The sequence below is a fragment of the Petromyzon marinus genome, chromosome 5 (assembly GCF_048934315.1).
Source record: "Petromyzon marinus isolate PM22_M1 ecotype Great Lakes invasive population chromosome 5, UKy_Petmar_22M1.pri1.0, whole genome shotgun sequence".
Taxonomy (NCBI): domain Eukaryota; kingdom Metazoa; phylum Chordata; class Hyperoartia; order Petromyzontiformes; family Petromyzontidae; genus Petromyzon; species Petromyzon marinus.
Window position 1 is genome coordinate 18,366,314 of NC_133671.1, and position 27,154 is coordinate 18,393,467.

Sequence of the window (27,154 nt, forward strand, 5' to 3'; positions counted from 1 at the left end):
AACGTTCTAACCAAAATAAATTAACCGGCTATGACTCACATCGTGGCTTGCCTTTAGCGGCGGGGCTTGCAGTGTGTGTGTGGGGGGGGGGGAGAAGTGAGTGACTTTCGTGAGGACAGGGGTGGGTGCATGGGTTCAGGCTGGTGGTGGGGAGGGTGCGTTCGAGAAGAGAAGCCGTACACTCTGCCGCCTTTGTTTGTTATGGGCCCCACCTCGGGGCTGGCTCGTTGCGATGGAGACGATACGACGCCCCGTGATAGAAACGCGTCGAACGCGGGGGCCTCCTCGCCTGATGGAAATGGAGCGCGCGTCCCCTGCTCACTGCCAGCTGAGGTGAGTGAGACGGAGAGAGATACGATCTAACCATCCCATTTCTCACCCTTCTGTCCCATCTCGCTTCTCTATTCTCTCGCCTATTCGACCCCCCCCCCCACTCCACCCACTCTCTCTCGCGTCTTCACTTCTCTTCGAGCGCGATCAATTATTCAAACCATGTAACGTGAGCGTGCCTCTGGGCACAAGCGACTCCGCCTGTGGTCAGCTCTCGTTACCGTATTCTCCCGATTATAAGACGCGCTTGTTTTCCCTCTGTTTTTAAACATTAAATTGGGGGTTGGGGGTGGGGGGGTCTTATAATCCGGTTATCTGTGCGTCCGTGTGTGAGACAAGATGAGTTTAGCCTTAAATATTATTTTGTATTTAACGCCGGGCACAACCTTTTGGCGTGCGTCTTACTTTTCCGGTGCGTCTTATAATCCGGTGAATACGCTCAGCTCGCGGTGGGCGAGCTGGCGAGTGAATGCGCGCGTGGTTAATTTGTGAACGCCAGGCCAGCCGAGTTCGATTCCCGCGCTCACGACCAAAAACAGTGGCGAATATACGAACCGGTCCTGGTCGCCCCCCCCTCCTCCTCCTGCTCCCCCCTGGTCGACTCAGTACCTGGTGCGGTGTGCAAACATTAACACCACAAAGGCGACCGGGCGTGGCGTTGGCCAGACCACCGCCACGCGTGCCAATCTTAATAGGCGCTCGCTAACAGCACTTTGCCCCGACAGTCTGTTGAAGGCTACACGGGGGATCTTTGTCTTTGTAGCTTTTCGGCTCTTCTCATTTCTGTCCTCTCGGTAGGAGGCCATTGCCCGAAACGTCAGTCTATTCTCTAAATTTATCAGGCATTACGAATGTGAGGAATACATTTAAACGCCGTGCTCTGTGTGACACTGTCACAACAGTCCCATAATTGTGATTCGTTGTTAATTGTGATGACCGACTCCAAACCATAAATATCTTCCAAGCTTGATGGATTCTCTTTCTCTCAAATCTGTATCGCCGGTGCATGGCCGACGCTGCTTAAAGCATGTGACTGTGACACACACACACACCCTCCCGTTCACTGCTTCCGCTGTTGGTAGCGAAAACGACAGCAGCCTTGATCGTTTTACATGTATACTTCTATTGTGTTACGCATAAGGTGAGGCACACGTTGAGGATGTATAAGCACTTGGCATTACACTACACATATAAAACTACGGGATAGTAGGCCGTTGATTATGATATGGTGATTGGCAGTCAAGCTGCTAATGATGTATCTTCTTTGGTTCTTTCGGTAAAGTCACGTAGAATGAGAATAAAATAATAAATTGATAAAATAAAATAACACAATAAAATTCTCACGACGTTTCGGCCACAACACAAGCCGCCTTCATCAGGTGAAGGGACGAGGCTGTTTGGAGGAGAGCGCTGGAGCGAGAGAAAGCTTTAAATCGAAATTTAATTATGTATCGTCACGGTGCCAATTTTTATTTGCCCCAGAGGAACATCCGTGAGTCTCACGATTCGATTCCAAGAGATTCCCGACACGTTGGGATGCTTTGCCGAATGTCATTGGCAATGAGTGTTTTGCTTCGTGTGGCAAAAGAACCAGAGAACACGGGAGGGATGACACTCACCGCTGCTATCTCCTGGTAGCGACTCGGAATTCCACGCCTGCAACACCTGGTCAGCTCTAGGTGGTTTGCCCTGCTTCGTGAGCTCCCTGGATCCGACGAGAGTTATTTGCTGGTGGGACGATGATGACGACGGCGGCGATGACGAGAGGACAATAGCAATGTATTCTACCGCTTATCTGGCTATGAACTACCACGCCCGATGCAACGCTCGGTTGTCCGATTCAGGAGCCCCGTAGCCAACAGCTCACAGCCTCAGGGCTGCGCGCTTACCCCGTGACTGCGACAGCCAGACAAGAGGATCATTCAACGACGTTGGCGACGTCTCATCTCAGTTATTTCCTCCGAACAGACATCGCCCTGAACGCCACCGATTTGGCCAGGTCTCCGAACGCCACGCATAGACAGGGGGGGTGGGGGAGTTTTCCCACCATGGTTGTAGCGTTTTGGGGAGTTGGAATGTGAGCGAGAATCGAACTCGGGTTCGCCGGGATATACGTAGCGAGCGCAAGCGCTCCCCGCCACCGCCACCACGCGAGAGGATCGCGTGGTCGCATCTGCTGCCCTCCAAGCGCTCCGTCGTGGCTTTATTTCAGCGTGGCTAGCTCCATACCCCTCCCCTCCCGCGCTAAGTCCAGCTTCGTGTCAGCCCAGGAAGGGTGGCTGCGATGTTGTCCAGGGTGCTCAACGTGGTAAATGTCTCTGGCGCTCTTGCAGGTCTCCTGCGATCGCCGAACTGACGACGAGCACAGTGCGATGAACTGAAAAGGGCAGCGGCAGGGGCAGCTGGCGAACGATCGCAAACTCTCAACGCCACCTGCAGTCTTGGTACTGGGTTGCTTTTCGACGCCATATCGGTGTTTATGGGCTCCTGTTGTTGATGTTTTTACTCCACAAGTGTCACTGCCACGTGTGGGACCGTACGCAATGAATGAATTAGGCATGCGTGCATGCTCACGTGCAGCGATGAATAATGAATGCCATTGTTCGTGGCGTTTCTAACCGCGAGTTAGTGTTGAAATGCTTTGTATTTTTGTACTTGTTACAGAATATGTTAACAGAAATCCGGCACGCCATTGTTGCTGCTTGGACGTGAAATGACCAACGAGTTGTGGTGATTGGTTTATTTGCAAAAACAAAAGACGGTCATCATTGAACAGTCAACTCAAAAGTATAGATACGTACAGACGGGTTGTCTCTTGCCATCGCACAACAACTATACCCCATATAGCCTACATATAGGCTGTTGAGGCAAGTGTTGTTAGCGAGCACCTATTAAGGAAGGCACACAACACAGCTCGCACACTTTCATCGACGTCAACAACAACAACATTGTACGACTTTGAAAAATATTCCCCGGTCGAATTGGGGAAACACGCGGCATAAAATCGTGCATAGATTTTAACAAAACAACAATTCAAAAAAGGGCCCCACGAAGTCACCCAAGGTGAACACCATGGCCGAGGTGGACATCTCGTCAGCGGCGACCAAAAGCATCCGTCCGTTCCGCTCGAGCGAGGAGTACTTGTACGCCATGAAGGAGGACCTGGCCGAGTGGCTGAGCGCCCTGCACAGCCTCGACATCACGGTGGACAACTTCCTGGAGGAGCTCGAGACCGGCACGGTGCTCTGCCACCACGCCAACACCGTGAACCGGCAAGCCGCCGAGTTCGCCGAGGCTCAGCCGCAAGCCGCCGCAACCATGCAGGTAAACGGCGGTTTGAGGCCCAGCGGCCGCCCTGGTTAATACTGCGAGTGTATTTACCCCCCCACCTCTCCTCTATCCCCAAAAGAAAACGCACGGTCTTGCTTCGCGGCTCACGTGAAAGATCCCATGATGTGTGTGTGCGTCGGAGACACTGTTCCATAGCTGCTAAATTGGAATGTTGATCACGCAAATACCTAATTGGCTGATTGTTATTATTATTGTATTGTCCTACTGCTATCGAGTTATTGCAATATGCCTTTTTATTATTATTCTTTCACAACACTTATAACTCGAGTACCAAACTTGTACAATCTGTAAAATATCGGTAAAATGGCAGTGTGTTCAATTGAAACGTATGTTTTTGTAGCCAATACGATGATCCGTATTTGTTTTTGGGCATGGCCACGTGGTAGTTGTTCTTGGCCTCGACCACGTGGTAGTTGTTCTTCGCCTAGGCCACGTGGTGGTTTTATGTCATTAACCCTCAACCAAGCGTGTGGTTGAGAGGGCCGTGACCTGAGATTCTTAGCGGGCACGCGCAATTGTCAACACGCGAGAGCCAACCAACAGCTCCGGCGATCACCGCCTCACTGCCATCTGCGAGACGTAAAGCAACAGACGATGAGCGAAAACCAAAAGAGTTGCGCAATTGTGCACGTTTGGAGACTTGGTGACGATAGGGAGTGAGCGAGTGAATGGAGATTGTGTGCACGTGTGTATGTCGAACTTCTTTCTGCAGCCGTACGCAGCCAACCCGTGCTAATCGGAGGTGCGGGGTGAGGACGGCAAACGAAACGCGATGATGATGATGATGATCATGCGAGGCCACGAGCTTGATAGTCAACGGAAATATCTCATCCAATTTTAAGTGTCTACAGACACCTAAAATGCTGACCGATGACCACGATCTGTCTATAAAACACTGCCAACATTTGCAAAGGGGGGCTGGGGGTGGATATTCATTTGGGAGACAGCTCCCACATTTGATTCTCAAGCCCATGGGATGCGACGAGTTTTTTTCAACGGGGGTGGGGGGGGGGCTATGCAAGATCCTCATTTCTCCCGACTCAATTTTAACTGAAATAGCTACGGATGATTTTTTTTTGTTTTACCCGTAGTCAATAATATGTAGGCTATAATTATATATATTATTTTAGTTTGCAGCGTGTTTTGGGTTTTAGACGGTCTCACGGTGACAGTATTAATAATAATGAAAAGTTTTTATTTAAAGGGACAATGCCCAACAATTAAGTAAGCATGCGTCTGATATTACGACGGACCCCGTCGGTCTAAGATTTCCTCAAAAGAGGGTGGATCGCCGCTGCGGAATGGTTTGGCATTCAGCGGTCCGCCTCTGATTATTATCATCATCATTATTATCATTATCATTATTACAAGACGCTCCGGAAACTCTTTCAAGATGTCAATAAAGGTCGCACGAATCCGGATCGCACGCCAAAAACACCGATCAATAAGACGCACCCGCCAAACGCTGAGCTCGAAATCGCCCGCGGGAAACACGCGTGAAGTCTCGCGAACCCGGAGACATCCGAGACCACTGGCAACCTGGGGGGAGGGAGGCGGGAGGCGGGAATTTTTATTTATTTTTAAAGTCCACACAGAGCCATTGACGAAATGCGTCGATTTGTTTTTGTCACTGGTGCTTGCACGCGCGACCGCAACACCGCCAACGCACTGCAATGCGTCGCCAAGTAATGCGTCGCCGGCGACAGTGAGCCCCGCGGAGCGTTCTCGCTTCCGGCAAGCCATCTGGCTCACTGCCTCGTCGGCCCATGGGGTTTCCGGTGAATTCATCCGATGCGTGACGACGCCGCGCAAGTGTTCTCCTTCGCAGCTCCACCACCGTCAGTCACCCGCTCCGCTCGAGTTGCCGTTCCCCCTTTAACGCTGCAGCACGCGGGGCCTTGGAGAAATCTCCCCTTCTCGTCTACGGTCGCACTACCTCTTCTGGCCTCTTTATTGTTGTTGTGCCCGAAACGTCGCCTACAATATCCCCAACGTCCCCGCCCTGCCGCGGCTGTGCTATCGACGAATGTGCTCAGTTTGTGTTGTCACGCCGTTCGGGATTTCGTAAGTGGAATATTCCTCCGCGAGTCTCTTCTCGCAAGTCCCGATGCAACCGCGCTCAGCCCAAGACGCGCGTTCGCTCTTATTCGACGTTTTACAGAGGCAGTCTCTCCACACAGCTCACTCCGGGGGGCGGATTGTGTTATTTTCCATCAGCTGTGGAACGAGCAAGTCACTCTTTGTGTGTGTGTGTGTGTTTTAGTTTGTTGTCTCCCCCCCCCACCCCACCCCCGGCACGGTTGGCTACATACTGTGCAAAACCAAGTTTAACACACACGCGGACACACGCGCATGCACGCATACACCACCAGACCTGCGCCTTTACCTATGCCGCCCGCCCGCCACCACCGCAGCTGCCCCAGGGGGACCTGGCGTTCGCGTCGCGGGACGTGAAGACCCGCTCCTTCCAGGCCAGGGACAACGTCTCCAACTTCATCGACTGGTGCCGCCACCGTCTGGGCGTCAACGAGTCCGTCATGTTCGAGAGCAACGACCTGGTGCGTTTGGTGACGACGAGGCCACGGTCGCGTCCCACTCTCAGAGATGTTCGGAAAAGGAGCAGGGGGGGGGGGGGCGGGGGGGTAGCGCCCTGCGCAGAAGTTTGGTTGTTTTGTGTTTTTTTTCCAAACCGTCAGTTTCAATGTATTAAACTAAAACTATAAACACATTTTTTTTTATTTTACCAGGTATGGCTCGCTGAGCTGTACAGCTATTTTTTTTTATTTCAGAAGCGGCCTGGCCACAAATGATAGCTCAGCTGAGAAACGAAAGATGCTGACAAGACAAAGCTGAGCGAGATTAGTTGGATTTCTAAATTAAATAACTTGTTATGTTGACTGTCTAATGTCTGATGATTCCCGATTGCTAAACGTGAACCCAGGAGCCGCTTGAGCTACTTGGGGCCTTATGCATTTACTCGGTTTGCTTGTATCAGAAATTGCCCTTTGCCTCCCCCCGCCCACCCCACCAATGTAATGTATGGAAGCGGTGTTGTTTTTAAAAACAGCACTGTGTGTTATCAAAGGTGTGCTAATATCCAGCTCCTACTTGTATAATGTCCAGCCCTTCGTCAATCCTGTACAGCACAAAGGCCACCCGCCAATGGCGCGTCAGTTATTGGGCCATACTTCACCACGCTGGTCGGTGCGGGTTGGTGATGGACAGCGTCATCCTGGTGAATTGCCTCTTCCACCAAGCTAACGAACAAACAAAAAGATTCCTTCATCCAGCAGTGGATTGACAAGAGAGGCAATAATAATTACAAGTTACCCTTAGGCCGTGTAGAGTTTGTCCTCGCAGTGTCAGCACAAACGCATCCGGCACAAATTACAACAGTGGGCTATGATGGCTACATTGCACGGATCATGATCATTCACACCAAGGACAACACTGCTAATCAGCTACCGTATTTCTCCTGCTGCCTAAATTTAGCCGGTTGACATCAGGAAACTATGCCGAATGTCTCCTGTGATGATGCCAGCCACCTTGCATTCTGCTTCAAGACACCTTTGCATTCTCATAGCATCTGACAATTAATCTAGCGGGCGTCGGTTTGACAAGTCTGACTGCCGATGAGATCCGGAAGATCAAAACCGTATGAAGAGTTTGCTGCCTTCTAAAAACGCTGGTTGACAATAATGTTGGCCTGGAATGCAATCGACTGACGGGGTAAATAAATGTTTTTTTTATTTAATATGCGGCAACACAGCCTAAAGTTCTACACGTGTACGATTCTTGCTTGTGCATTGTCGATCGGTGCATTGCCGAACCTTGGAAGGCCTTCACCTGGCAATGGACTCATTCCGGCTGATGGTCATTCATTTTACTTTGGTTCTTTCGGGAAAGTCGCGTAGAATGAGAATAAAATAATAAAATAAAACAATAAAATTCTCGCGACGTTTCGGCCACAACACAAGTGGCCTTCTTCAGGTGAAAGGAACAAACCTGTCGGTGAAGAAGGCCACTTGTGTTGTGGCCGAAACGTCGTGAGAATTTTATTGTTTTATTTTATTATTTTATTCTCATTCTACGTGACTTTACCGAAAGAACCAAAGAAGATGAATCCTTGCAGTCACGAAAGCTTTAAATCGAGGTCATTCGTTTTTTTATTCCGTTTGTTTACTCAGGAAAGCCTCACTCAAGCCTCTTATTTTTTTTGCTAAACTAAAGCCCTGCCAGGTGCTCGCAGTACGGCTCGCCACGTGTAATCCCAATTGAGTCATTTTTGCCGGGGGGTACTCTTTTCAGCATCGCATCGTTCGGCTAATACCAAGTTACATCCCAGTAACCAGGGACCCTTGGGCTTATTTTGTGCCAACTTTTGTCCAACGTTGGGCAAACGCTGGGCCAACGTTCCCAACCACGCGCCAATGTCGACCCGACGTTTTCGCATGTCCACCGGGATCGTATCGTGACGCGCTGTAAAAAAAAAAAAAAAAAATCATCATTCGGGGAGGTCGTCTCGACCCTGCGGTCCGAATTAACCCCCCCCCCCGCCGCCCCCCCCTCTCCTCCTCACGGCGGGGCCCAGGTCCTGCGGCGCAACGAGAAGCACTTCGTGCTGTGCCTGCTCGAGGTGGCGCGGCGCGGCGCACGCTTCGGCATGCTGGCGCCCGTGCTGGTGCAGCTGGAGCGCGAGATCGACGAGGAGATCCGCCTCGAGAGGCAGCCCGAGGCCCAGCCGCCGCCGCCGCCCGCCGCGCAGCCCCAGCGCAAGACGTGCGACCTCAAGAGCCTGGACGCCATGGTCAGTCTGACCCTGCCGACACCCCCCCCATCCATCCATCCACCCGCCCCGCTGGCCCCAACCCCCCACCACCGCTCCACCCCCAACAACTTCACCGCCGCCCCCCCCCCCACCCACCGGCCACTCCCCCCCAGCCCGCCACCCCCCCCCCTCCCCGTTCCCTCACCCACCCCTCTGCTCTATTTCATTTGTTGTCCTTCCCCCGCACCTCCGATTACCACGGCTGGCTACCATAGGCGGAGTTTGACTTCTATATTTGGGGGGGGGGGGGGGTGGAGGGGGGTTCACTTTGTTCCTCGCGTTAGGAATCGTGGGTGCGTGTAATGAATTTTAAAAAAATGTAACCTTATTGTAAACTACTGAAAATAAATTCATGCAGATGTCCAGCTTGGCCGGGGCGTCGCCCCCCGCCCCCCCCCCCCCGCCCTTCTTCCCCACAAACTCAGCCGATGTTGGCAACGTACGTTACAAAAGAAGTTTAACATACGTGCGTAGCCACTCCTCGCCGACCTCGCACAGCACGAAGGGTCTAACGCTAAATAGGAGGCAAAGGCTTAAGTGTGTATATTCTATATTGCAGACTCATCACACATTAAATAATTTAGCCATGTAAAAATTAACAAATGTATTCGACTGGAGGTAAATGCATCAAACATAAATTACTCGCTACACTCCTGTCTTAAGACAACATTGTTTTCACGAGCTTCAGCTGTGGCAAAGCCATGAATTAAATCATCGTAATTCACAGACAAAAACAATTTTGAATGGCCGCGCTACCGTCGGCTCAGCTGTTACTTCAACACGGCGCACAAAATATGGGGGCCTTATGAGCCTGTGGGGTTTTGTCGGTATGTCAAGTAAAATGTCACCATCAGGCCCATCGTCATTGCACAACAGCCGATACAAAACTCCCAAACCTGCTTGGGCTGCATTGCGGCCAGCGGATGGATGTCCAGGAAGTGGGCAATTGAACCTGTCCGTGCGGACCTCTTGAGTGCCATGCTTCTCATTATGCGTGGCTTTCCCTTGAGATGCTTCGGTTTTACACTCCCTGCAGGCAAAAAAAAATCTCTCCTTAAAAAGGGACACTGGACATTCATTACCATTCGTTGCAAAGGTGTCTTGAGAATCTGCTGAGGCTTTTCCTGATGCATAAATTGCACTGTTGCATTAAATGCAATGCGATATATCTAAACAAACACTTGCAAGGTGCGCTGTGATGTAACGGATTGACCCGGCCCACTGAGGTCCTTGATTCCATTTCCGTGGCGTTGGAGGCGGCCTATGTTGTTTGAGGATCGGTTGTTCGGTGGGAGTCTGGCGCAACACAGATAGCGAAATCCTCGTGATTGGTGGCCGTTTGCCGCTAATGAATAGTCTTTTATGGCCGCGGTGACGCATCGCGCAAATACACGCGTCCCCAAAACACCGAAGGGGGTAGCGATGTGTCGACGGGATGTGAAGCGGAAAAAGAGCCAGCCCAGTCGGCGAGCCTCTCGGCAAAGGGACCGCATTTGCTTCGGGAGAGTGGAAAACTTCCATGGAACGGTGCTCGTGCCAATCGCGATTGGTTTTGGGGGCCCAACGATTGTGGCAATGTGTGGTGTGCTAATCACCACGAATGGGGACGAAAGAATGGAAAGGATTTTGAGGGTTTAGAGCTGTCGATGGGCCGTCGCGATTTTTTCCAGGCGACTCTCTTTCGCTCGACAGTCCCGGTGGCGTCCGCTTTGCAAGAGTTTGCGTTAAAAAAAAAAGTGCCCCAAGGTCTCACTGCGGTTTATCCCAACGGTCCAAGCCGATGGACGTCCTCGACAGTGAGCGCACGCGGCGCTCCTCACCGAGTTCACAGAACGATCCTGCAGATGTTTTGAAGCCTGCGCTGCCACCGTCCATGACAGCAGCCCCGGCGAATGCGCGCGAAAAAACAAAAAAGCCTTAAATTTTGTCAAATGCACGTTGCGCTGTTCGTTACACACCGCTTACAGACACGGCTGTTGGCTCAGCGTCTCCTATCAATCCGAGTTACAGGGTGGCACTTTGCCTTAATTATGCTATGTGGGACTCTCAACAGGGGCAGACGGCACTTTAACGTGCGCGCCCACCGAGTAAAACCGTGAACGCCACTTCATTTGGCATCCTCGGCTCAATTGGATTGATCGGGTACTCCGAATTGAAAATCAACATCAATTCCGTGCATTCTCTGAGGCGCGCCATCACAGTCCTCGAAATGAACGCTACTGCATTATGTAAGAGCTGCTTGTACGCACGTGTTGATGTTTGGGTATGTGCCAGTGTTCAGGTCTGTAGACGTCACTATAAACTTGCCACCCCCCCACCCACCATGGAAATTATTTGGGGGCAAATTGGTGCTGCCCTGGCTGCCCCGGCTATCCCCGGGGCTCGTCGTTGATTCAGGGGGTCCGGTTCATTCTTCTCGGACTGTGCCTCACTGTTGCTCTCCTCTCTCTCTCTCTCCGCCCTGTCCTCTCTCTCAGGTCTCCAAAGGTTCAATACCCGGATCCCCTCCCCCTACCCTGACAGCACTAACCTGCGTTGTTTTTCCATTTTCTTAAGTGTCTTGAAGACACGATCGCATCTCGATGCTATACATATATATTCTAAAATCGCCGTTGATGATGTTCAAAGGACACGGAGGTGATTTGAGGTGGCCTGAGTTTACCCAGGGGGTTGATTAATGCCAAGTCGAGGTATCTCACCAGCACGCGTGAGGTTCTGGGTTTCAAATCCGAGTTGCAGCCACCGATAAATGACACGGAGTGCTTCGGCGTGATTGTGAATTCACAGCCTCTTGCTTAGTAACCAATGGCTGCACATCAAACTCCAGCTCTGCAAGCTGAAACATAAAGAATGCGTTTGATGGACGGCCGTACCAACACGTTTATAGGAGTGGGCTTATATATATAAAAAAGCGGTGCCTACAGCGTTGGGTAAAGTGAAGGAAAGGCAGAAGCAGCTCTCCAAAAATCCATCTTCGTGAGACCGCTAAAACGTGTGGCTGCTGTAGCGCTGCTGCCTTGAGAGAACGACGAATGAAAATGCCTCGTGGCAACGCGACGCTCGGAGCGCCAGCCGGAATTGACTCGCGGGCACAAAAAAAGAATAATCAGACGTGAAACGATCCACCTCCTCCCATCCGATCTAATGATTTTGGTGGCGATTCGATTTTTAAAATATATAGATGTTTTCACCTCCTTTTTTACAGTTGCTTTGTATTTTTTTTTATTCTCTTGTTCCCGCGTCGTTGGCCTGAAATCTATCCTTCGCATGTAAAATGCATAAAATGTACATACCGTTTGCATACATCGGAAATAATTAGTTCTCACGCGCAAACTTCAATACTTGCATCGCGAGATTCCAATCAATGCACGGTATAACCGCATTCTCCGAATTATGAGACGCGCCTTTTTTTATTGCCCTGCATTACACATCAAAATGTATTGGTGCGTCTTATAATCTGCTACGTAAGGCGCGAAAGAAGTTCGAGGAACATACGGAGCCGATGATAAGACGTGCTCATCGGAGGTGCGGTGTGTGTGTGTTTGAAAACATTTCTATAACTTCATGGAAACCGGGCCACAGGTTTGGGGTGCGTTTTTTTTGTTACATTCCAAACTCGTCTTACAATGCAATGAACATGATAACGTGCCTAGCAAAACAACCCTAACCTTTAAGAAAAAAAAAAATCTCGTTTCATCACGACGATTATTGAAGATTCAGCTCGGGCGTTGCGGCAGGCGGCGACGCTGGGCGCTCGCGACACCGCGCGTGCCAGAAACCTGGCAACGAGAGACGCCGCCACTCGGACTGTGTACACAGCAGCAGCAGCACCACCCACCCAGCCACCACCTCCCCCGTCCACCCCCGCCGGGCCGCAGAGTCAACACGGAGAGGGAGGAGGCCGTTGCGGCAGCAGCGCAACAACCGAGACTTACCACCGCGGCGTCATCACAGGGGACCCACCCCACCCCCCCCGACACACGCAGTGACGGATGAAGCGAGTGCGGGGCCTGCAACATACGTTACAAAGGGGCCCTCAATAAATAAATAAAACACACAAATGTTGTAACTTGCATAGTAAAGTCATTTTATTTTTTTCATTCGCTATACAGCCGGATAATACGACCAATCGCTAACCTTAAACACCCGGTCGTTCGTAAAAGTTGAAGGCGGTATAGTACTATAGTGATAGAGCAAGTGCAGAATCACCGAACCGGAACTGATAGCTCGAAAGCGTTTAGCGCGGGGCGCTTGAAAGTGCGGGGCCCGTAGCTACTACTACATATATGTAGTTGTAGTAGCTACAACTACATATATGTAGTAGTAGCTACTACTACATATGTAGTAGTAGCTACTACATAGCTACTACTACATATGTAGTACATATGTAGTAGTAGCTCCTACTACATATGTAGTAGTAGCTCCTACTACATAGCTACTACTACATATGTAGTACATATGTAGTAGCTACTTTTGCTACTGGGATAATCCTGCCCCCCCAGCGCGTGCGGTTCACAAAGTAAAAAAAAAATCGAGCTGCCACGGCAAAGCAAAATAACCACAGTGATGATGACGGCGGCGGTGACCGTTTGTCGTCATCGTCATTGTTGTTGGCCCATTTGTAAATCTGAACATTAGGGGGCCATCCATTTAGTACGTACGCATGGAGGGGGGTTAACCCAAATGCGTACGCTTGCGAATGGAGGGTCTACTGACAATGATCGTACGCATAGGAAACGGAGGCGGGGTGAAGCCTCGATAATAATTTGTCTACATTGGCCTTCAAATGAGTTAGATAGTCCGGCGGTGGACTGTTTGCTTAAACACGTTCAGATTATTAATCCTTGATCGTTTCTGCGTGGATTAAATATCGGCCGTTCTATAGGATTCGGGTGGGGGGGGGGGGTCAGGCGAACATACTCAGGTGGGGGGTTTGGGGTGTAAAAAGTCCGCGTGCGTACAGGGAGAGAGCTCAAGTTTTGACAGATTTTTGCGTACCTACTAAATGGATGGCCCCTTCGTCTGATATCAGATCGTTGTTTGTCGATAACTGACTGTAATTCCCATGCTGGGGGGGGGGGGCAGCGTCGGTTGATGAAGGGGGGCGGGAGGGCACGGGGGGGGGGTCGTACTCGGGTCATTTGGGTTCAGGGTGCCGTGCGCTAACCACCGCCGCTCCCCCCCCCCCAAAATAACAGCAATAATTCAGTTCTACTTCACTGCACTTACGAGAAGGGGCAGGTTTTGATGCCATGACGCCAAGCGTTGAGTCTAAAACCACTTCCTTCCCGAGTAAATATCTCAAACAGCACTCCGTTCTATTGCCTTGCCATGCACTGCATGAGACGTGCGGTATAAATAGCACGCGACGATGATGATGATGACGACGGTGGCGGTGGTGGTGGTGATGATGATGATGGTCAAATACGTAGTCCGGACACATGGTCTGCTTTGTCGCTCAGAGCCACACGTGTCTCCGTGCCCGTCTAGGTGCGGTTCCTGCTCAGCCGATGCACGTGCCCGGTGCAGTTCCCCATGGTGCGGGTGTCAGAGGGCAAGTACCGCGTCGGAGACTCCAGCTCCCTCATCTACGTCAGGGTGAGACCCTGTGTGTCTGTGTGTGTGTGTATCTAGTGGGGAGCGGTGGTGTAGCGGTCAGCACTACGCTGCGCTACGAACCTGGCGACCCGGGTTCGAATAGCGCTCACGGCCAACACCGATGACGATTATCTGAACCGGTCCTGGGCCTCCTCTAGGTCGACTCAGCCTGAAATTAGTACCTGGTGCAATGTGTAAACATCGCCACTGGAGAGACAAAGGCGGCCGGGCGTGGTGTTGGCCACTCACCCCCTCGTGTGCCGTGCAGGCCTTCATAGGTGCTCGCTAACAGCACTTGCCCCTACAGTCTGTTAAGGCTATACAGGGGATCTTTGTGTGTGTGTGGGGGGAGTGGGGGGGGCTGTCCTTAGATTGTTTAAAAAAGTCAGCAAACTATATGGCATTGAGGAGGCCTTCATCAAGTAGTGGACGATTATGGAAAGGTCCTACGGCTCGCTCTGTGTCGGTGGCACGCGGGCAGATCCTGCGGAAGCACGTGATGGTGCGCGTGGGTGGCGGCTGGGACACCCTGGAGCACTACCTGGACAAGCACGACCCCTGCCGCTGCCTGGCCCCCAGTGAGAGTCTCCCACTTACCAACCCTCCCCTCGCACCCCAACGCTGTAGCTTGACCTCGATTAAAGGATGGGGGGGGGGCGGCCCATGCAAAAAACTCAGGGGTAGACACACAACCACGTTCAACAAACATTCACCCCGCACCTCCGATTAGCACGTTTGGCTACGTACGGTAGCCAAACGTTCTTCTGTCAGGCATCCTATCCCCCCCCCCCCGCCATACAAATTATTCTAACATCGTTCTTTTTCAACGGTTTTATATTTAACTCCACTTGTGTTTGTCGTGGTCAAATCTTGTAATCAAAAGTTAGTCTACTTCCTGCTGTCCAATCAATTCCAAATTTTGCACACGGACTCAGATTCGGTGACAATGCATGCCTGTATCAAAATCGACATCAATTAATCAATTAATTGCCTCCTTTGAAGCAATTAAAATGTTTGTATGGACGGCTTATTATTATATTTGTGTAAGTCAAAAGCGCCGCGGTCCCTAAACTGTGGAATCGGCTGGCACAAGAAGCAGGCGCCACGTGCCTCAGGCGCCATTGACGCACTTCTCAAAGACCGTCGGTTAAACGAAGTTGTTAATAAAAACGTTTTTTGTAAACTATTTTTAAGGAGTTTATTTTACTTGACCATAAAAATCGCCCTCTTCTTGAAAAAGCTGTGCTAGTAAATACGTAAGTCTTCCACGAACCTTAACGGCCCCCGTTTTTTGTCAATTGCGTAATAATGATACACCACTCAAGGCGACACATTTCCGTGCGGTTCTCCCCTCTCTTCCGGAGGTACCATGACATATTCCTATTCTTCCCGTGACATTCCCTTGCTTACTTGTAACTCAGAGGTGGCAACTTTACCCGGACGACACGTGCGCGTGAAACGGCGTGAAGAATGACTGCGCAAGCGCACCGAATTCGCCGCTCGTGCGCGCACCACGCCTCACTCTCTCTCCCGTGCGAATTTCCCACCCTCAGCTCACAGGACGCCGGTCAAGGCAGGGGGCTCATCGCAGCTCTCCAAAACGGCCATGTCGGTGACCACGTCCATGTGCCCGGAGCAGACCGGCCTGGGGCCCAGGTCGGGCTCGCAGCTTCGCCTCTCTGCGACGACCCACGACCTCCGGCCCTACTCCCCTCTCCCCGGGACCGCTGAGCACCGTGGGCAGGGAAGGGAGGGGACGGTTCCTCGCCCCGGGACCCCCGTGAGGTACGGTGAAGGGGAGGGGGGAGACCGCTCCGTGGAACACGTGGCCATGTCCGGGTCGCCAGGGTTCCGAGCGTAGTGTTACTAACTAGCAACTGCCCCACCGCTCTATCCCCACCTACTGTCTTGGAGGATGTATATATGTATGTATAACTTATTTCACACCGTATGTAGTCAACCTTGCTAATTGGAGGTGCACAGTATTATGGGTACATTTACTTGGATTAGTTCCATTCACCAAAATAATGTATGTCCATGAGTCCAACACGTCTCCTTCCGGACCAACGTTTTCTATAAGCGATTAAACTTTTTTTGTAAACAATGCTACTGGGTTGCCCGGTGGTGTATGCAAGAGGACATTACCTGGCGGCTCCATTAATTGGCCAATAACACCTTCATTTATCGAGGACCGCATAGCTCGGAGGCTGGATGTGGCGTCAACCCACCACGTGGTTGCCTTTACCGCTTGCCCGTGGTTCCTCCCCGTGCCTTCGAGCCATTCTCGCTCTTCGAGAGCGAGCGAATACCGTGCGCGTGTGCAATTATTCTCGTCTCACTCGTCTCTTTGCTGTCTCCATCAGAATGAGGGACGACGACCTCGGCGGTAAGAGCAAGGAGAGGCGGAGGCCCCTTTCGACCCACGACCCGTTCGTCGGCGTGCAGGCCTCACGCCCGAGAACCCCGTCGCTGCTCGAGCAGCAAGAGCAGCAACAGCAGACCGCGAAATTGAGACCAACGAGACCTCGCAGCGAAGTGGAGCCGACTCCTCTACACAGCAGACCGTACTCCTCGGCGGAGTCGCTGACGGGCGCCCGGCCCGATAACGAGCAGGTGCTGCTGCGGGTGCGGCGCAGCAAGGACGGCCGGCACGCGGTGACGCGCGTCACGCTCGCCGAGGTTGCGCCCTCGGCTCGTCGGAGGCGATCGGAGGAGCCGCTCGAAGACGAAGCGTCCGGGGCGAACGGCCCTCCCGCCCGCGCGAGCCCGAGGCAGGGAGGGGTGGCTGCGGACGGCACCCGGCGGCTTGTGACCCAGCCCACCGCCGCTGCCGCCATCAACAAATATCTTCCCTGCGCGCCTTCCATGGACAGGGCCCGGTCACCGGTCCCGGCACGCTCTCTAGCGGTCTCCGGCACAAACAGCGTCAAGAGTTCCAGGTCGCTGGACGCTCGGCTGGATGTGGTGAGCTACAGGGCGCATCCCAACCGGCGAAGCGACCCTGTCCAGAGGGACGGCGCTTGGTCTCCGCAGGCAACGGCTCAGCTAGTTTACATCGACGAGCACGGGAAAGAGATGGAGCAGGACGACGACGATGACGTCGATGAGGACGCGAACGTCACGTGCAGGCCGCCGGGCGACCGCCCGCGTGAGGAGGAAGAGGAGCTCTACCGCCGTCTGGAGGAGGAGTTTCGGGCCAACATGCTCAAGAACAAGCTTGACGCAACGGCCGAAGGAGGAGGATTCGACAATGAGATGAACGACAGCGGAGTCGCCCCTTCTCTGTCGGGCTCCACACCCGCCGCATCGCCGCATCGCGACTTCTCCGACATCGCCAAGGGCGACTCGGCCTACTCCTCCTTGCTCTCGCTCGAGACGATGCACCCCAAGCACGGAGGACTCCCCAACGGCGCTCAACCCCGGGACCGCGCGAACAAAACCTCTCCCGAGGGCGTGCGCGACGAGTTCGCCTCCCCCCACCACGTGGGCCCGCCCTCCTCGCGTGGTGGGGGCAGCAGCAGCCACCCGGCGCTCAGGCACCTGGGCGCCAGCCTCGAAGTCGGCGGCACCCGCACGATCGGCCCCCCACCGCGCGGTGTGTCGGACGATTCGGGCATGGAGCCGGTAGGGGCGAGGATCTCGGTGAGCGTGCCGGCGGCCCAGGGGGATTACGGCGCCGTCGTGGCCGAGCTGAAGCAGAGCTCCGTGCACCTCAAACGCGTCGACATGGATGGCTGGGGCAGCAAAGCGCCCGTGCTGGGCGCGCTCCGGCGCGACGGGACGTTCACGCGAATGTCGAAGTCTGTGGACGAGGTGAGGGCCGTTGACCCGCAGCCCGCGGTGGAGACCGTGGATAGAGCGTCGAAGAATGGGCACCGTGACACGTTGACGAAAAGGCTGATCCTCGGCGAAAGGTTTAGTGTCATTGAAGACAGTCTCAGGTCGAAACTGGCGAAGGCGCCTCCCGTCAACAGTTCGGACGGTGCCGTCGATGGTGAATGGCGCTCAAGTGAAAGCAGCCATGGCGGCGATTCAGACAAGATGTCGGAGGTGGCTGACGGCAGCGAGGTGAGCGCGACGCCACGGGTCGCAGACAATAAATTGCAGAAGGAAGGGGTGAATGGAGCAACACGGGGTTTGCGAAATTCAATGGTGGCAGCAGCAGCAGAACCAATTGCGTGCGGAGAAGAGAGGGCATCCAGGAGGACGCAGCAGCAGCAGGCTCGGCAGGGCCTCTCTCGGCCGAGGAAGAGCCTTCGGAAGCCTGAGCGCGTCCCGTCCATTTACAAGCTGAAGCTCCGCCCGAAGATTCGTCCTCGTCGCGACCACAGGCCAGAGCAACGTCCCTCCAAAATACCCACCCCCACCGTCTACAAGCAGGCCGAGGCTGGCGACAAGGAAGCCCCTAGTTCCGGGAGCCCAGATCCTCCGTCGTCCCCCAACAAGCTGCGCTCGCGAAGCTTGCCAACACCACAGCCGCAACATGCCACGAGTCCCCCTCAGAATTTGAGGAGCTCCCTCAACTTGCAAAATGGGGGCGGCAGCGGTGGCAGCGCAGCCGGCCTTCCTGCCTGCGTGGGATCTCAAAGTAAGGTGGCCAGTGGGACGGCGCGAGCCACTTCCTCGGCCGCTAGCCAGGCGCAAGCGAGGCCCGGCGTGCCCCGATACGCCGCGGCCCAAGTGGGCCGCGCTCCGTCCACGCGGGCCACGGGAAGGAGGCCGGGTCAAATTGCCCGCGTTCCCTCCAACCGCTCCTCTGGGCGGCCCGCGAGCCGGCCGCTGCAGGGCGGCGGCGCGTCTCAGCCGGGTCGGGCCCCGAGCGTCAGGACGACGTCTCGGACGCCGTCGGCAAGACAGCTGGCGCGTAGGGGCTCCCGCGTGCGCAGCCTGCTCACGCCCAACGTGAGGGCCGAGGAGGAGCTGGGCTCCGAGGAGGACGTGTGGCCGCCACAGCACAGCGTTCCGCCGAGGGCGCACATCGCAGGCCGCAGGCTGCCCTCCCCGCCGGACGCCAGCCCGTCGGGGCCTCGGGGCTCCGGCAGTAGCTCCAAGGCGCGCTCGGGGGCGGCAGCGGACGAGGAGTCGTGGGTGTGATCATGAGCGACCTGGCAGGGCCACTGAAAGTGCTTTGGCGGCCAGAGTGAATTGCCCGATGAAAGGGCCACCTCAGCCTTTTCTGAAGGCCATCTCTGAAAGCTTCCGTGGCCATTTCTGAGGCGCCTCCTATATGGCCCTGTGACCTGGTCCATCTCGACGAGCCACTGGATGTAAGTGTCTTCGGTGGGAATCCATTTCTGCACCAGCACCTTGGATTGTGGGTGTGTGCATAATGTGAATAACAGACCGATCGGCATGATAGTATTTTTCTGTGGTGGTGGTGCACAATACGGTGTGGTGTTGCATAAGCAAGAATTTTGCAAAGAATTATGCACAACGCTCCAATGTGTTCTGCTATGCGTGTTGAGTGTCAAATGCTAATGTGATCAAATGGGCTGTGAATCGCAAACAAATATTGAGCGTGGTGTGGCGACGTAGATTAACGTATCGCTCAGCGTAAGAAAACAAGTGAAGGGGGGAGAAAAACCTCGTACAAATACTTCCTCAGCGACGTCAGTCCCATCATTGGTACAACTACAGTAAACTCTTGATTATAATAATTAGTATTCTTACGATAATTTCGCTGCACAGTATTTGGCCGCTCACGAAGAGAGAGAACAACTAAGATGCGTGAGGGCGCCACGGACGAGTTGGAAAGGCAGCCAGGCGGTGAGCCGGGGTCCCTCTGTATATTACGGTGTTATTATCGGTCACTTAATTGAACGTTTACATGTGGGAGGAAACCGGAGCACCCGGAAATATCCCACGCCTGGAAGGGGGGCAACACGCTATCCCACGCAGATGTAGAAACAAAACTATTCTCACTTGTACGTATACACCGCGGCTATATATACACTTACGTCGAGTTCACATTTGCTGCACAGCACCGCCTTGGCCCGGCGAGCCCGGGAATGGCTCCTCGACGCACATTGGCAAGGGAGTTACACAACGCTTGTGTGATCCACCAACCCTCCCTGCCTCCACAGTGCCGGATTACAGCTCCACGTTGCAGCATAGCCACCGCTGTGATAACGGGGGGGGGGGGGGGGGGGGAGGTAAGGGGTGCCACCAACAACACGGATATTGCGAAACATGTAAAGTAAGGCGACAACAAAGCACTTCATAATAAAGGGTTTTTGGGTAAGATCGCGTTAAGTATAAATGTGTTGAAACCCTCCACCACCCGACACGGCCAATCAGTAAGGGATTTGTCACGTAAACAAAACGCCAAATAGTTCACGATTTCAGCCCACCGGTGTGTTGGAGAGTACATCCACAACACTGACAACTTGAGTAGTACGACGTTTCGCTGGTAATTACATCCAGCATCATCGGGCGATTTGCCAGAATAGTGAAGCCATCCACCTGCTTCCGGTCTTAAAAAGCACTGTTGATTACCTACATAGAATGGGGGTGCATATGTAGTGCGCAAGTCTAACTTTTTTTCTATCTAATACTCCTGAAAGTTGAAGTCACGTGGCCGCCGAGTCACGGATCCGTCACGAGCGGGCGGCACCGAAACATGAAAAGAGCGCGCGCGTGTGTGAGATATTTTTGGTAATTATTTGATAAATTTCGTTTTAGCGTTTGTTTTTTTGTTTGTTTGTCAGACGCAAGCACGGTTAATCCCGTAACCCGCATAATCCGCCCACGGATGATTATTAATCGGGAGCTCACGGCGACTACTTTGACGTCCCGCGGAAGGGGTCACAATCACCGGCCACGTGCGTGATGGTGACTAGCCGTCTCTGATCTCCAGTCTCCACGTGGGCGCTTTTCACCCCCCCCCCCACCTCCTCCCCCCGCCTTCCCCTTCTTCTCTCACCCCCCACCGCCCCACCCACCACCTCCATCCGAGGCCAAATCAAATCTCGTCCCACGACGCAACCCCCACAGTGGCTCGGAGGGTACTTTCGTCGTCCAAGCCACCGTTGCTGGGGGGTTGAATTTGTTGGCGACGGCTTTCAAAAGGAAATCACCGTGGGGCTGAGCTGGCCAGCGCCCCTAGGGGCCGTCCATAAATGACGTCACGCACCGAGGGGGGGAGGGGGGTCAGACAATTGTGACGATGTGTGACGAGGGGGGGAGGGGGGGGTTTGAGAAATGTGACGTCGCATCAAAATGCGCAACTATAAATAATATTAATCAAATATAATTGTTATAACCACTAATTTTAATAAATGTTAATTATTAACTATTTGATTATTTAAATTTACTGAGGTCACCTTTTATTTATTCCGTGAAGGAGCATTTTGCTTCTCCATGGGAGAATGGAGAAGCATACATTTTGTAAATTGTTTTAATGATTGTTATTAAACATTTTCTTTTTAATGATTCTACCAGGGCTTTTCATTATGTGAAATGAATATGTGATTGTTATAATTATACTCTCCATTTTGCTTCGTTCTACTATAACGTTTCAAGTATTTTTTATAGTTATAATTACTTTTAATATTTTATAATTATAAGAGAATTTCAATATAATATTCTGAACATCTGCAGTTTTAGTTGCATGTTGAATATTTTCAAGTGAATTTTATGCAAAATTTCAGATTTCCAACGCCTCCTTTTTAATACATCTTTTCTCCTACAACATCAGAGTGCAGCGCCACATCAAATACGAACTACAATGACAATAGTTTAAAGTGATTTGAAGCATGTTTTATTTTCAAATTGGAAATATGGTTTTGGGGAGGGTGGGCAGAGCTTTGTGACGTCATATTGAGGGGGGATCTGACTTTTCGTGACGCCGCGTGACGAGGGAGGGGAGGGGGGTCAAAAATCGGCCAAAATCGCGTGACGTCATTTATGGACGGCCCCCTACGAGAGCGGCTCCGTCAACGAAATCCACCCACGAATTATTTCGTTGCTCTGTTCCGAGACGCCGCTTGTCGTTAAAAGCTGCCGCTTGTTAAACGTTTCGCCGCGTCCCCTGGCGGCGGTTGCCGGTGGGCAGAGGAAGGGGAGGCTCGTGAAGGACGCTGCTGCTGCTGCTGGGCAATCGGAGGCAGTCGCCCTCCAGCGACGGAGGAGGGCAGAGGAGCGACGCTCACAACAACGAGCGGAGCGCCGGGCGGTTAAAATGCAGCAAGTTGGCACAGCAGGGGGCGCAGCTGGTGGTGCATCTATACCGGTCATCTCAGTCGGCCAACTCGTGGCACCTGCTGGGTCTGTCCCGAGACCTCCTCCCGTCAGCAGCGAGCCTTCGACACTTCACGTGATGGCCTCAATGTGCACCTGGCCTGGCACGGGCGCCGTGGTGACGTCACCGTCACTTAGTGGCGAATGGCGCGGGTATTGGTTTCGGTGGTGCCAAAGCAAGTTGGTGGTTGTAGGTCTGTGGCGCTTAAGCCATCAGCCTCGTAGCGTGACCTTGTTTAAAATGGGCGTGGGAGGCGCGTGCTGGGGGGTGGGGGGCAGTCGTGATGATACAGATGAGGTGGTGGTTGTGGTGGTGGTGGTAGTGGGGGGCACGACTCAGTCAACGTTAAACATACTTTAAGCAAAACTTAAAGTAGATGAACGAGATCGAGTAGCGTGTTCGTTCGATCTTGTGCGGGCATTTATTTATTTATTTTCGCCTTGACCATGGGGAGAAATTGGAAATCTGGAAAGGAAATCCAATGGCTGTGTCACGGCCGACGATTAACTCTTAAATAGCTTGGAAACGACAGCCTCCTCCTTAGCACCAGCAGTAAGTGGGAAGTGCAGTGGTTTGGTCTTCTCACGAGGAGAAGCAGCCTCTAGAAAACAGTGTACTTCTGCAGGGAGAATCGAAAAAGGGGGGGGCTGAGCCTTCAATAGGAGAGGGGGGGGCTAAGCCCCCTCCAGCAGCACGCCTCCCACCCCCCCCTGCCCCCCTCGACGCAAGTGTGCTGTAGACAAGGTGGGGGTCGAGTTTGACTTGGAGAACGCCTCGAGACAGACGAAGGCAGCTCAACTCACAAACCCACTCCCGCCTCCGCGCACCGTCGGTGCCAAAGTCGATTTGTCGGCGGCACGGCGCGACCGGCTTCGTTTGTCGCCACAACGGACGACGTCGGCGGCCACCACCCGACCGCCGTCACGCGCTCGAGGAAGTTGTGTTGCCTGTGCCACTCAAAGTCAATTTCAAGGCGTCGCCCGTTCCGACGCCGCGCGGCTCGAGACACTTTATTGCTTGCCGAGAGCTCCGTTGAACGCAAGCGTCTACACAATTTGTGTACTTTAGCGTGCGTGCGTTTTATTTTTCGTATGGGTTAAATTTTATTCTGATGATAGCCATGCTGTTGAGAGCGGTGTGGGGGGGGTGTCGGCGGGCGGGGGGGGGGGGGGACTGGTGCTGTACCCCATCGGCACGTGAAGAAGAAGAAGAAGCAAAACGTTGATATAATTGTATTTGTCAATTGGTGCTGCTGGTAATTCCGAACCATTCAATCATCAGCATCAGCCGTTGTCTATCCACTGCTGGATGAGGCCTCCCCCCCCCCTGACGCCATCCCTCGCAGGCCCTGCGATGCCACAATCCATCTCGCTCTTGCCCCGGGAACCGATCTCATTGCTTCGTCATCCCGGGTGCAATTCATCTCCATCCCCAGTCTCTTTCATTCGGCCATCGTCCCTTCCACGTGCGTGTTCTGCCCAATCTCCCCACCACCACCTTGTTTAACATTCTCAAGAGGACGACGCCTCCATGTGCGCGTTTTATTCCCCCGATCCACGTGCTCAAAATTGCGAGTGTGCGTCTCGTCATGCTTCTCTTTGTTTTGTAACAATGTCTGTTCGTCCCCCATGCAGTAGAACACCTCGTAGTGGGTGATCATTTTGCACTCGCTCAAAACGTGCGGTTGTCTTCGTGCACATCTGCTACGTTGATTTTCGCCGTCATATTTCGTTTTACAAAATGCGCTTTCATCCTGCTCTCGTTTGCCTCTCTGTTGCATCACTTCAATCCAGATCCCGTCTCGAGGTGTCCACACTCCGCTCGGTGTTTCCCCATCCTGTCTCCTCCCAGCGACTTCCAGTATTTTTCTTCTGACGAGCAACACATATATACAACGACGTTAAACAACACTTAAAGTTTCAGCTTTCCAAGAGCAACTTGCAACGTGTATATTATTTTTTTGTTATCATTAAAACGTGTGCCTCGCCAGTTATTTATTTTCCGCATCCCTTTGCCTACGTTGACCTATGTGATTGAAATGGATCAACGGTGAGATGTATCGTGCCTCTCCACGTGGTTCAGTTACGCCTGGCGGCGATAGCCCCCCAGCGCTCGCGATTCGCGAGGCTCGCCCGAGTGAATCGCCACCACCGAGGGTCACAACCGCTCTCTCACTCGGCTGGACATCTCTCGCTCACCTGACATTTCTGCTTCGACTACTGATCAAATTACAATCGTATTTTACCGTATCGGGTTGGTTGCTGATCGCTGCAGCCACCACCGCTTTCCCTTACGCACGCGCACGCGCACGCACGCACGCACGTACGCAGTACATTACTTTTTGATTATCAAAAAAAAGTTCCACGTTTGTGGCTTTTAAAGTCCGTGATCGAGTGTGATATTTCGAGTTCGTACTTCAAACCTTTTGTGATGCTCAATCAGAGGAGAAGTATGTTTTGTTTAAGTGAAATCAAAACGGGGGGGGGGGTGGGACAATATTGCAATCACCCGGCGCGGTCGAATGCAGTGGGCCGTCAGCGACAGTCTCACACTGCGGGTTTCAACTTAACTTCTTTGTGACCACTCGGCTCCTCGTTCTACTTAATTACGTTATATTTTTTTAGCATTCTACCAGCCCCTACCTCCTCCCCCCCCGCGCCGAGCTGTGTAGCGACCTGGCCATCACAAATGATAGCTCAACGAAGTGGCCTATCGTCACGTGGACATTTATAGCAAGCCAAATACTCGAGACGCGTGATGTTGATGAAACGCGTGATGTTGATTTCGAAAGGTGGAGGGAAAAACCGGAGGAGCTCTGGGAAAATGCACGCGACCACGAGGAGAGAGACACGCAACCTCCAAATATACAGCAGCAGGCGTCAGGGTCGGAATCGAACCCACGACCTCTTGCATACCATGCGAGGTAGTTAACATCTCCTAGCCACCGTTGCGCCGCACCTCGCCTGACCCAGCTCTTCACGCGCTAATTCGATGGAAATGGACTTGAAATGGACTTGTCACTCTAACGCAGCACCAAACTGGGCCAAGTGGCGATTAAAGCCTGGCCAGAATGATCAGCCCTCCAGGGAATCTACACCTACCTGTTCATGCTGCGGTAGGATTTCGCGCTTGTGTCGCGTAGCACTCCCATGCGTTTTCGGGTCGTACCGCGTGTTGGTCGGCACGATGTCCGACGGTTCGCTTCACGTCGTGCAGGGAGCTTCTTCGTGAATTCAATGGAGTGTACAAGCTTCTGTGCTTTAAGCGAATAAACAACGTCGGCTGGCCTACATCAAACACCGGCAGCAGGCGGCATCGCTATACAATCTACGGAGAACGCGAGCTGCTCCGTTCTGTTCCTCGAGAAGCTCCCAGCACGTGGAGCAAAACGTCGGACATCATGCTGGGCAACACAGGACACAACCCGAAAACACATTCGGGGATCCGTGACTTGTCTCTTATCCCACGTGACCTCCTTTGCATATTTGATGTGCTCAGATTGAATTGGGATTCGAGAGGATTTGCCCTCTGCCAAAATTAAAATTACGTATTTAAAGAAAATAATTTTACAGCCTTTGTCAATCAGCCGCTCGGCGAACGCCTTCCTACGCAGTGTTGTGGGGTTGTTGTGTGTGTTTTTTTTTTACCATGCTTCACCCTGCGGTTTAGTGTGAGTTTATTGAACGGTGTCCGTGTTGGCCTTGGCCGGACTTCAAACTCGGGGTCATAGGGCATATAATAGCGCACGCGACCCGCTGCTCCGCCGCTGCACTCCAATCATTACACGCCCGTAAGATAGTGCCAGCGAGCCTTCGGACCCCGACTCCGCTCCACGAGGTGGGCGAAGCGGTCTTCGATGAGTCGCTATGCCTACCACCATGCCACCAGCGACGATCTGCCTGGCTCCTGAGACACCCGCCTCCCCCCAAACCCCACCGCGACTACGCGCCTTGGAATATGGGAGCAAAGTCTTCGCGTCCGACTCGGCACCCCCGAGACTTGCAGCGTAGGAACTGCAACAGCGGCAGTCGCTCGCAGCAGTCGCGCGGTCATCCCGCTGTGGATCTGTTTCAAGCGTTACCGGTGGTGTTCTGTTTTAACAACAACAAAAAATAGCCGAGCCGCGCATGTTGTATTTTTTGTTTTGTTTAAGTTTTCAACGGGATACGAGTGAAAAGAAAAAAAATCAAAACCTGTTCAAAGTTCTGCTTAAAATCGGACAATAAAGTTGTGAGTGATGCACAATTGTGATTGGTCGCCAAATGTTTATTTAAAGTCAGACACCACCACCCAGCCTTCTATTCCCTCCCCCCCCCCTCATTGCGACGGGGGTACCCATTGGCTGCCCTGTGTACGCCACTATTAACAATACAACTGCATCGCCTATTAGATACGCGATGGCGTTTCAAGAGAGACTGAGTCACACTGCCACCGATGTTCGTGCAGTTTTGGTTCCGTGAAATTGCGGATCCGGAGCAGCACGCGACTCTCTTATTTTGGTGTCAAAATAAATCGCTTTCAGATTTTGCTTGCTCGGGATGGCGGACATATCACGTAAGGAAATGTCCAGAACCCTTGCACAGGTGCACATGAGAAAGGGTGGTGAGCTGTTATTTGTTTTATGTCCGCTAAGCGTGTTAAGACAAGTGAAATGTATCCGAGTGTGAAGCTGCAATATGGTGACTACCGTATCAATTGTAGCTACATTCACGCACACGGTTGAAGTGGCTCATATTTGGGTGGAGTGGTTCGTGTTTTCTTGTGCCATGTGTTTTTTTTATTTGTGTTACATAACAAATAGAGTTCAA

General features: G+C 52.8%; 1 protein-coding gene across 2 annotated transcripts; it reads left to right on the forward strand.

The window, feature by feature from the left end:
* The first annotated feature begins 157 nt into the window (after positions 1-157).
* LOC116939160 (uncharacterized) lies at positions 158-26,591 on the forward strand. 2 transcript variants are annotated; one of them, XM_032947227.2, is made up of 9 exons: positions 158-333; positions 2,664-2,774; positions 2,995-3,654; positions 6,096-6,239; positions 8,273-8,488; positions 14,000-14,107; positions 14,589-14,685; positions 15,661-15,892; positions 16,471-26,591. In XM_032947227.2, exons 3-9 carry the CDS (start codon positions 3,403-3,405, stop codon positions 19,199-19,201), a joined length of 3,780 nt encoding a protein of 1,259 aa, XP_032803118.1. In that variant the 5' UTR covers positions 158-333; positions 2,664-2,774; positions 2,995-3,402; the 3' UTR covers positions 19,202-26,591. The 2 variants fall into 2 exon arrangements, with proteins under 2 accessions (XP_032803118.1, XP_032803119.1); XM_032947228.2 differs by lacking the exon at positions 2,664-2,774.
* The last annotated feature ends 563 nt before the right edge of the window (positions 26,592-27,154 follow it).

Excerpts from the sequence above, each read along its gene's own strand:
- LOC116939160 (XM_032947227.2), top strand. The coding sequence starts at position 3,403 with ATGGCCGAGGTGGACATCTCGTCAGCGGCGACCAAAAGCATCCGTCCG. Across the intron at positions 8,489-13,999 it reads TCAAGAGCCTGGACGCCATG|GTGCGGTTCCTGCTCAGCCG; the intron begins GTCAGTCTGACC and ends GTGCCCGTCTAG. Across the intron at positions 15,893-16,470 it reads CGCCCCGGGACCCCCGTGAG|AATGAGGGACGACGACCTCG; the intron begins GTACGGTGAAGG and ends TGTCTCCATCAG.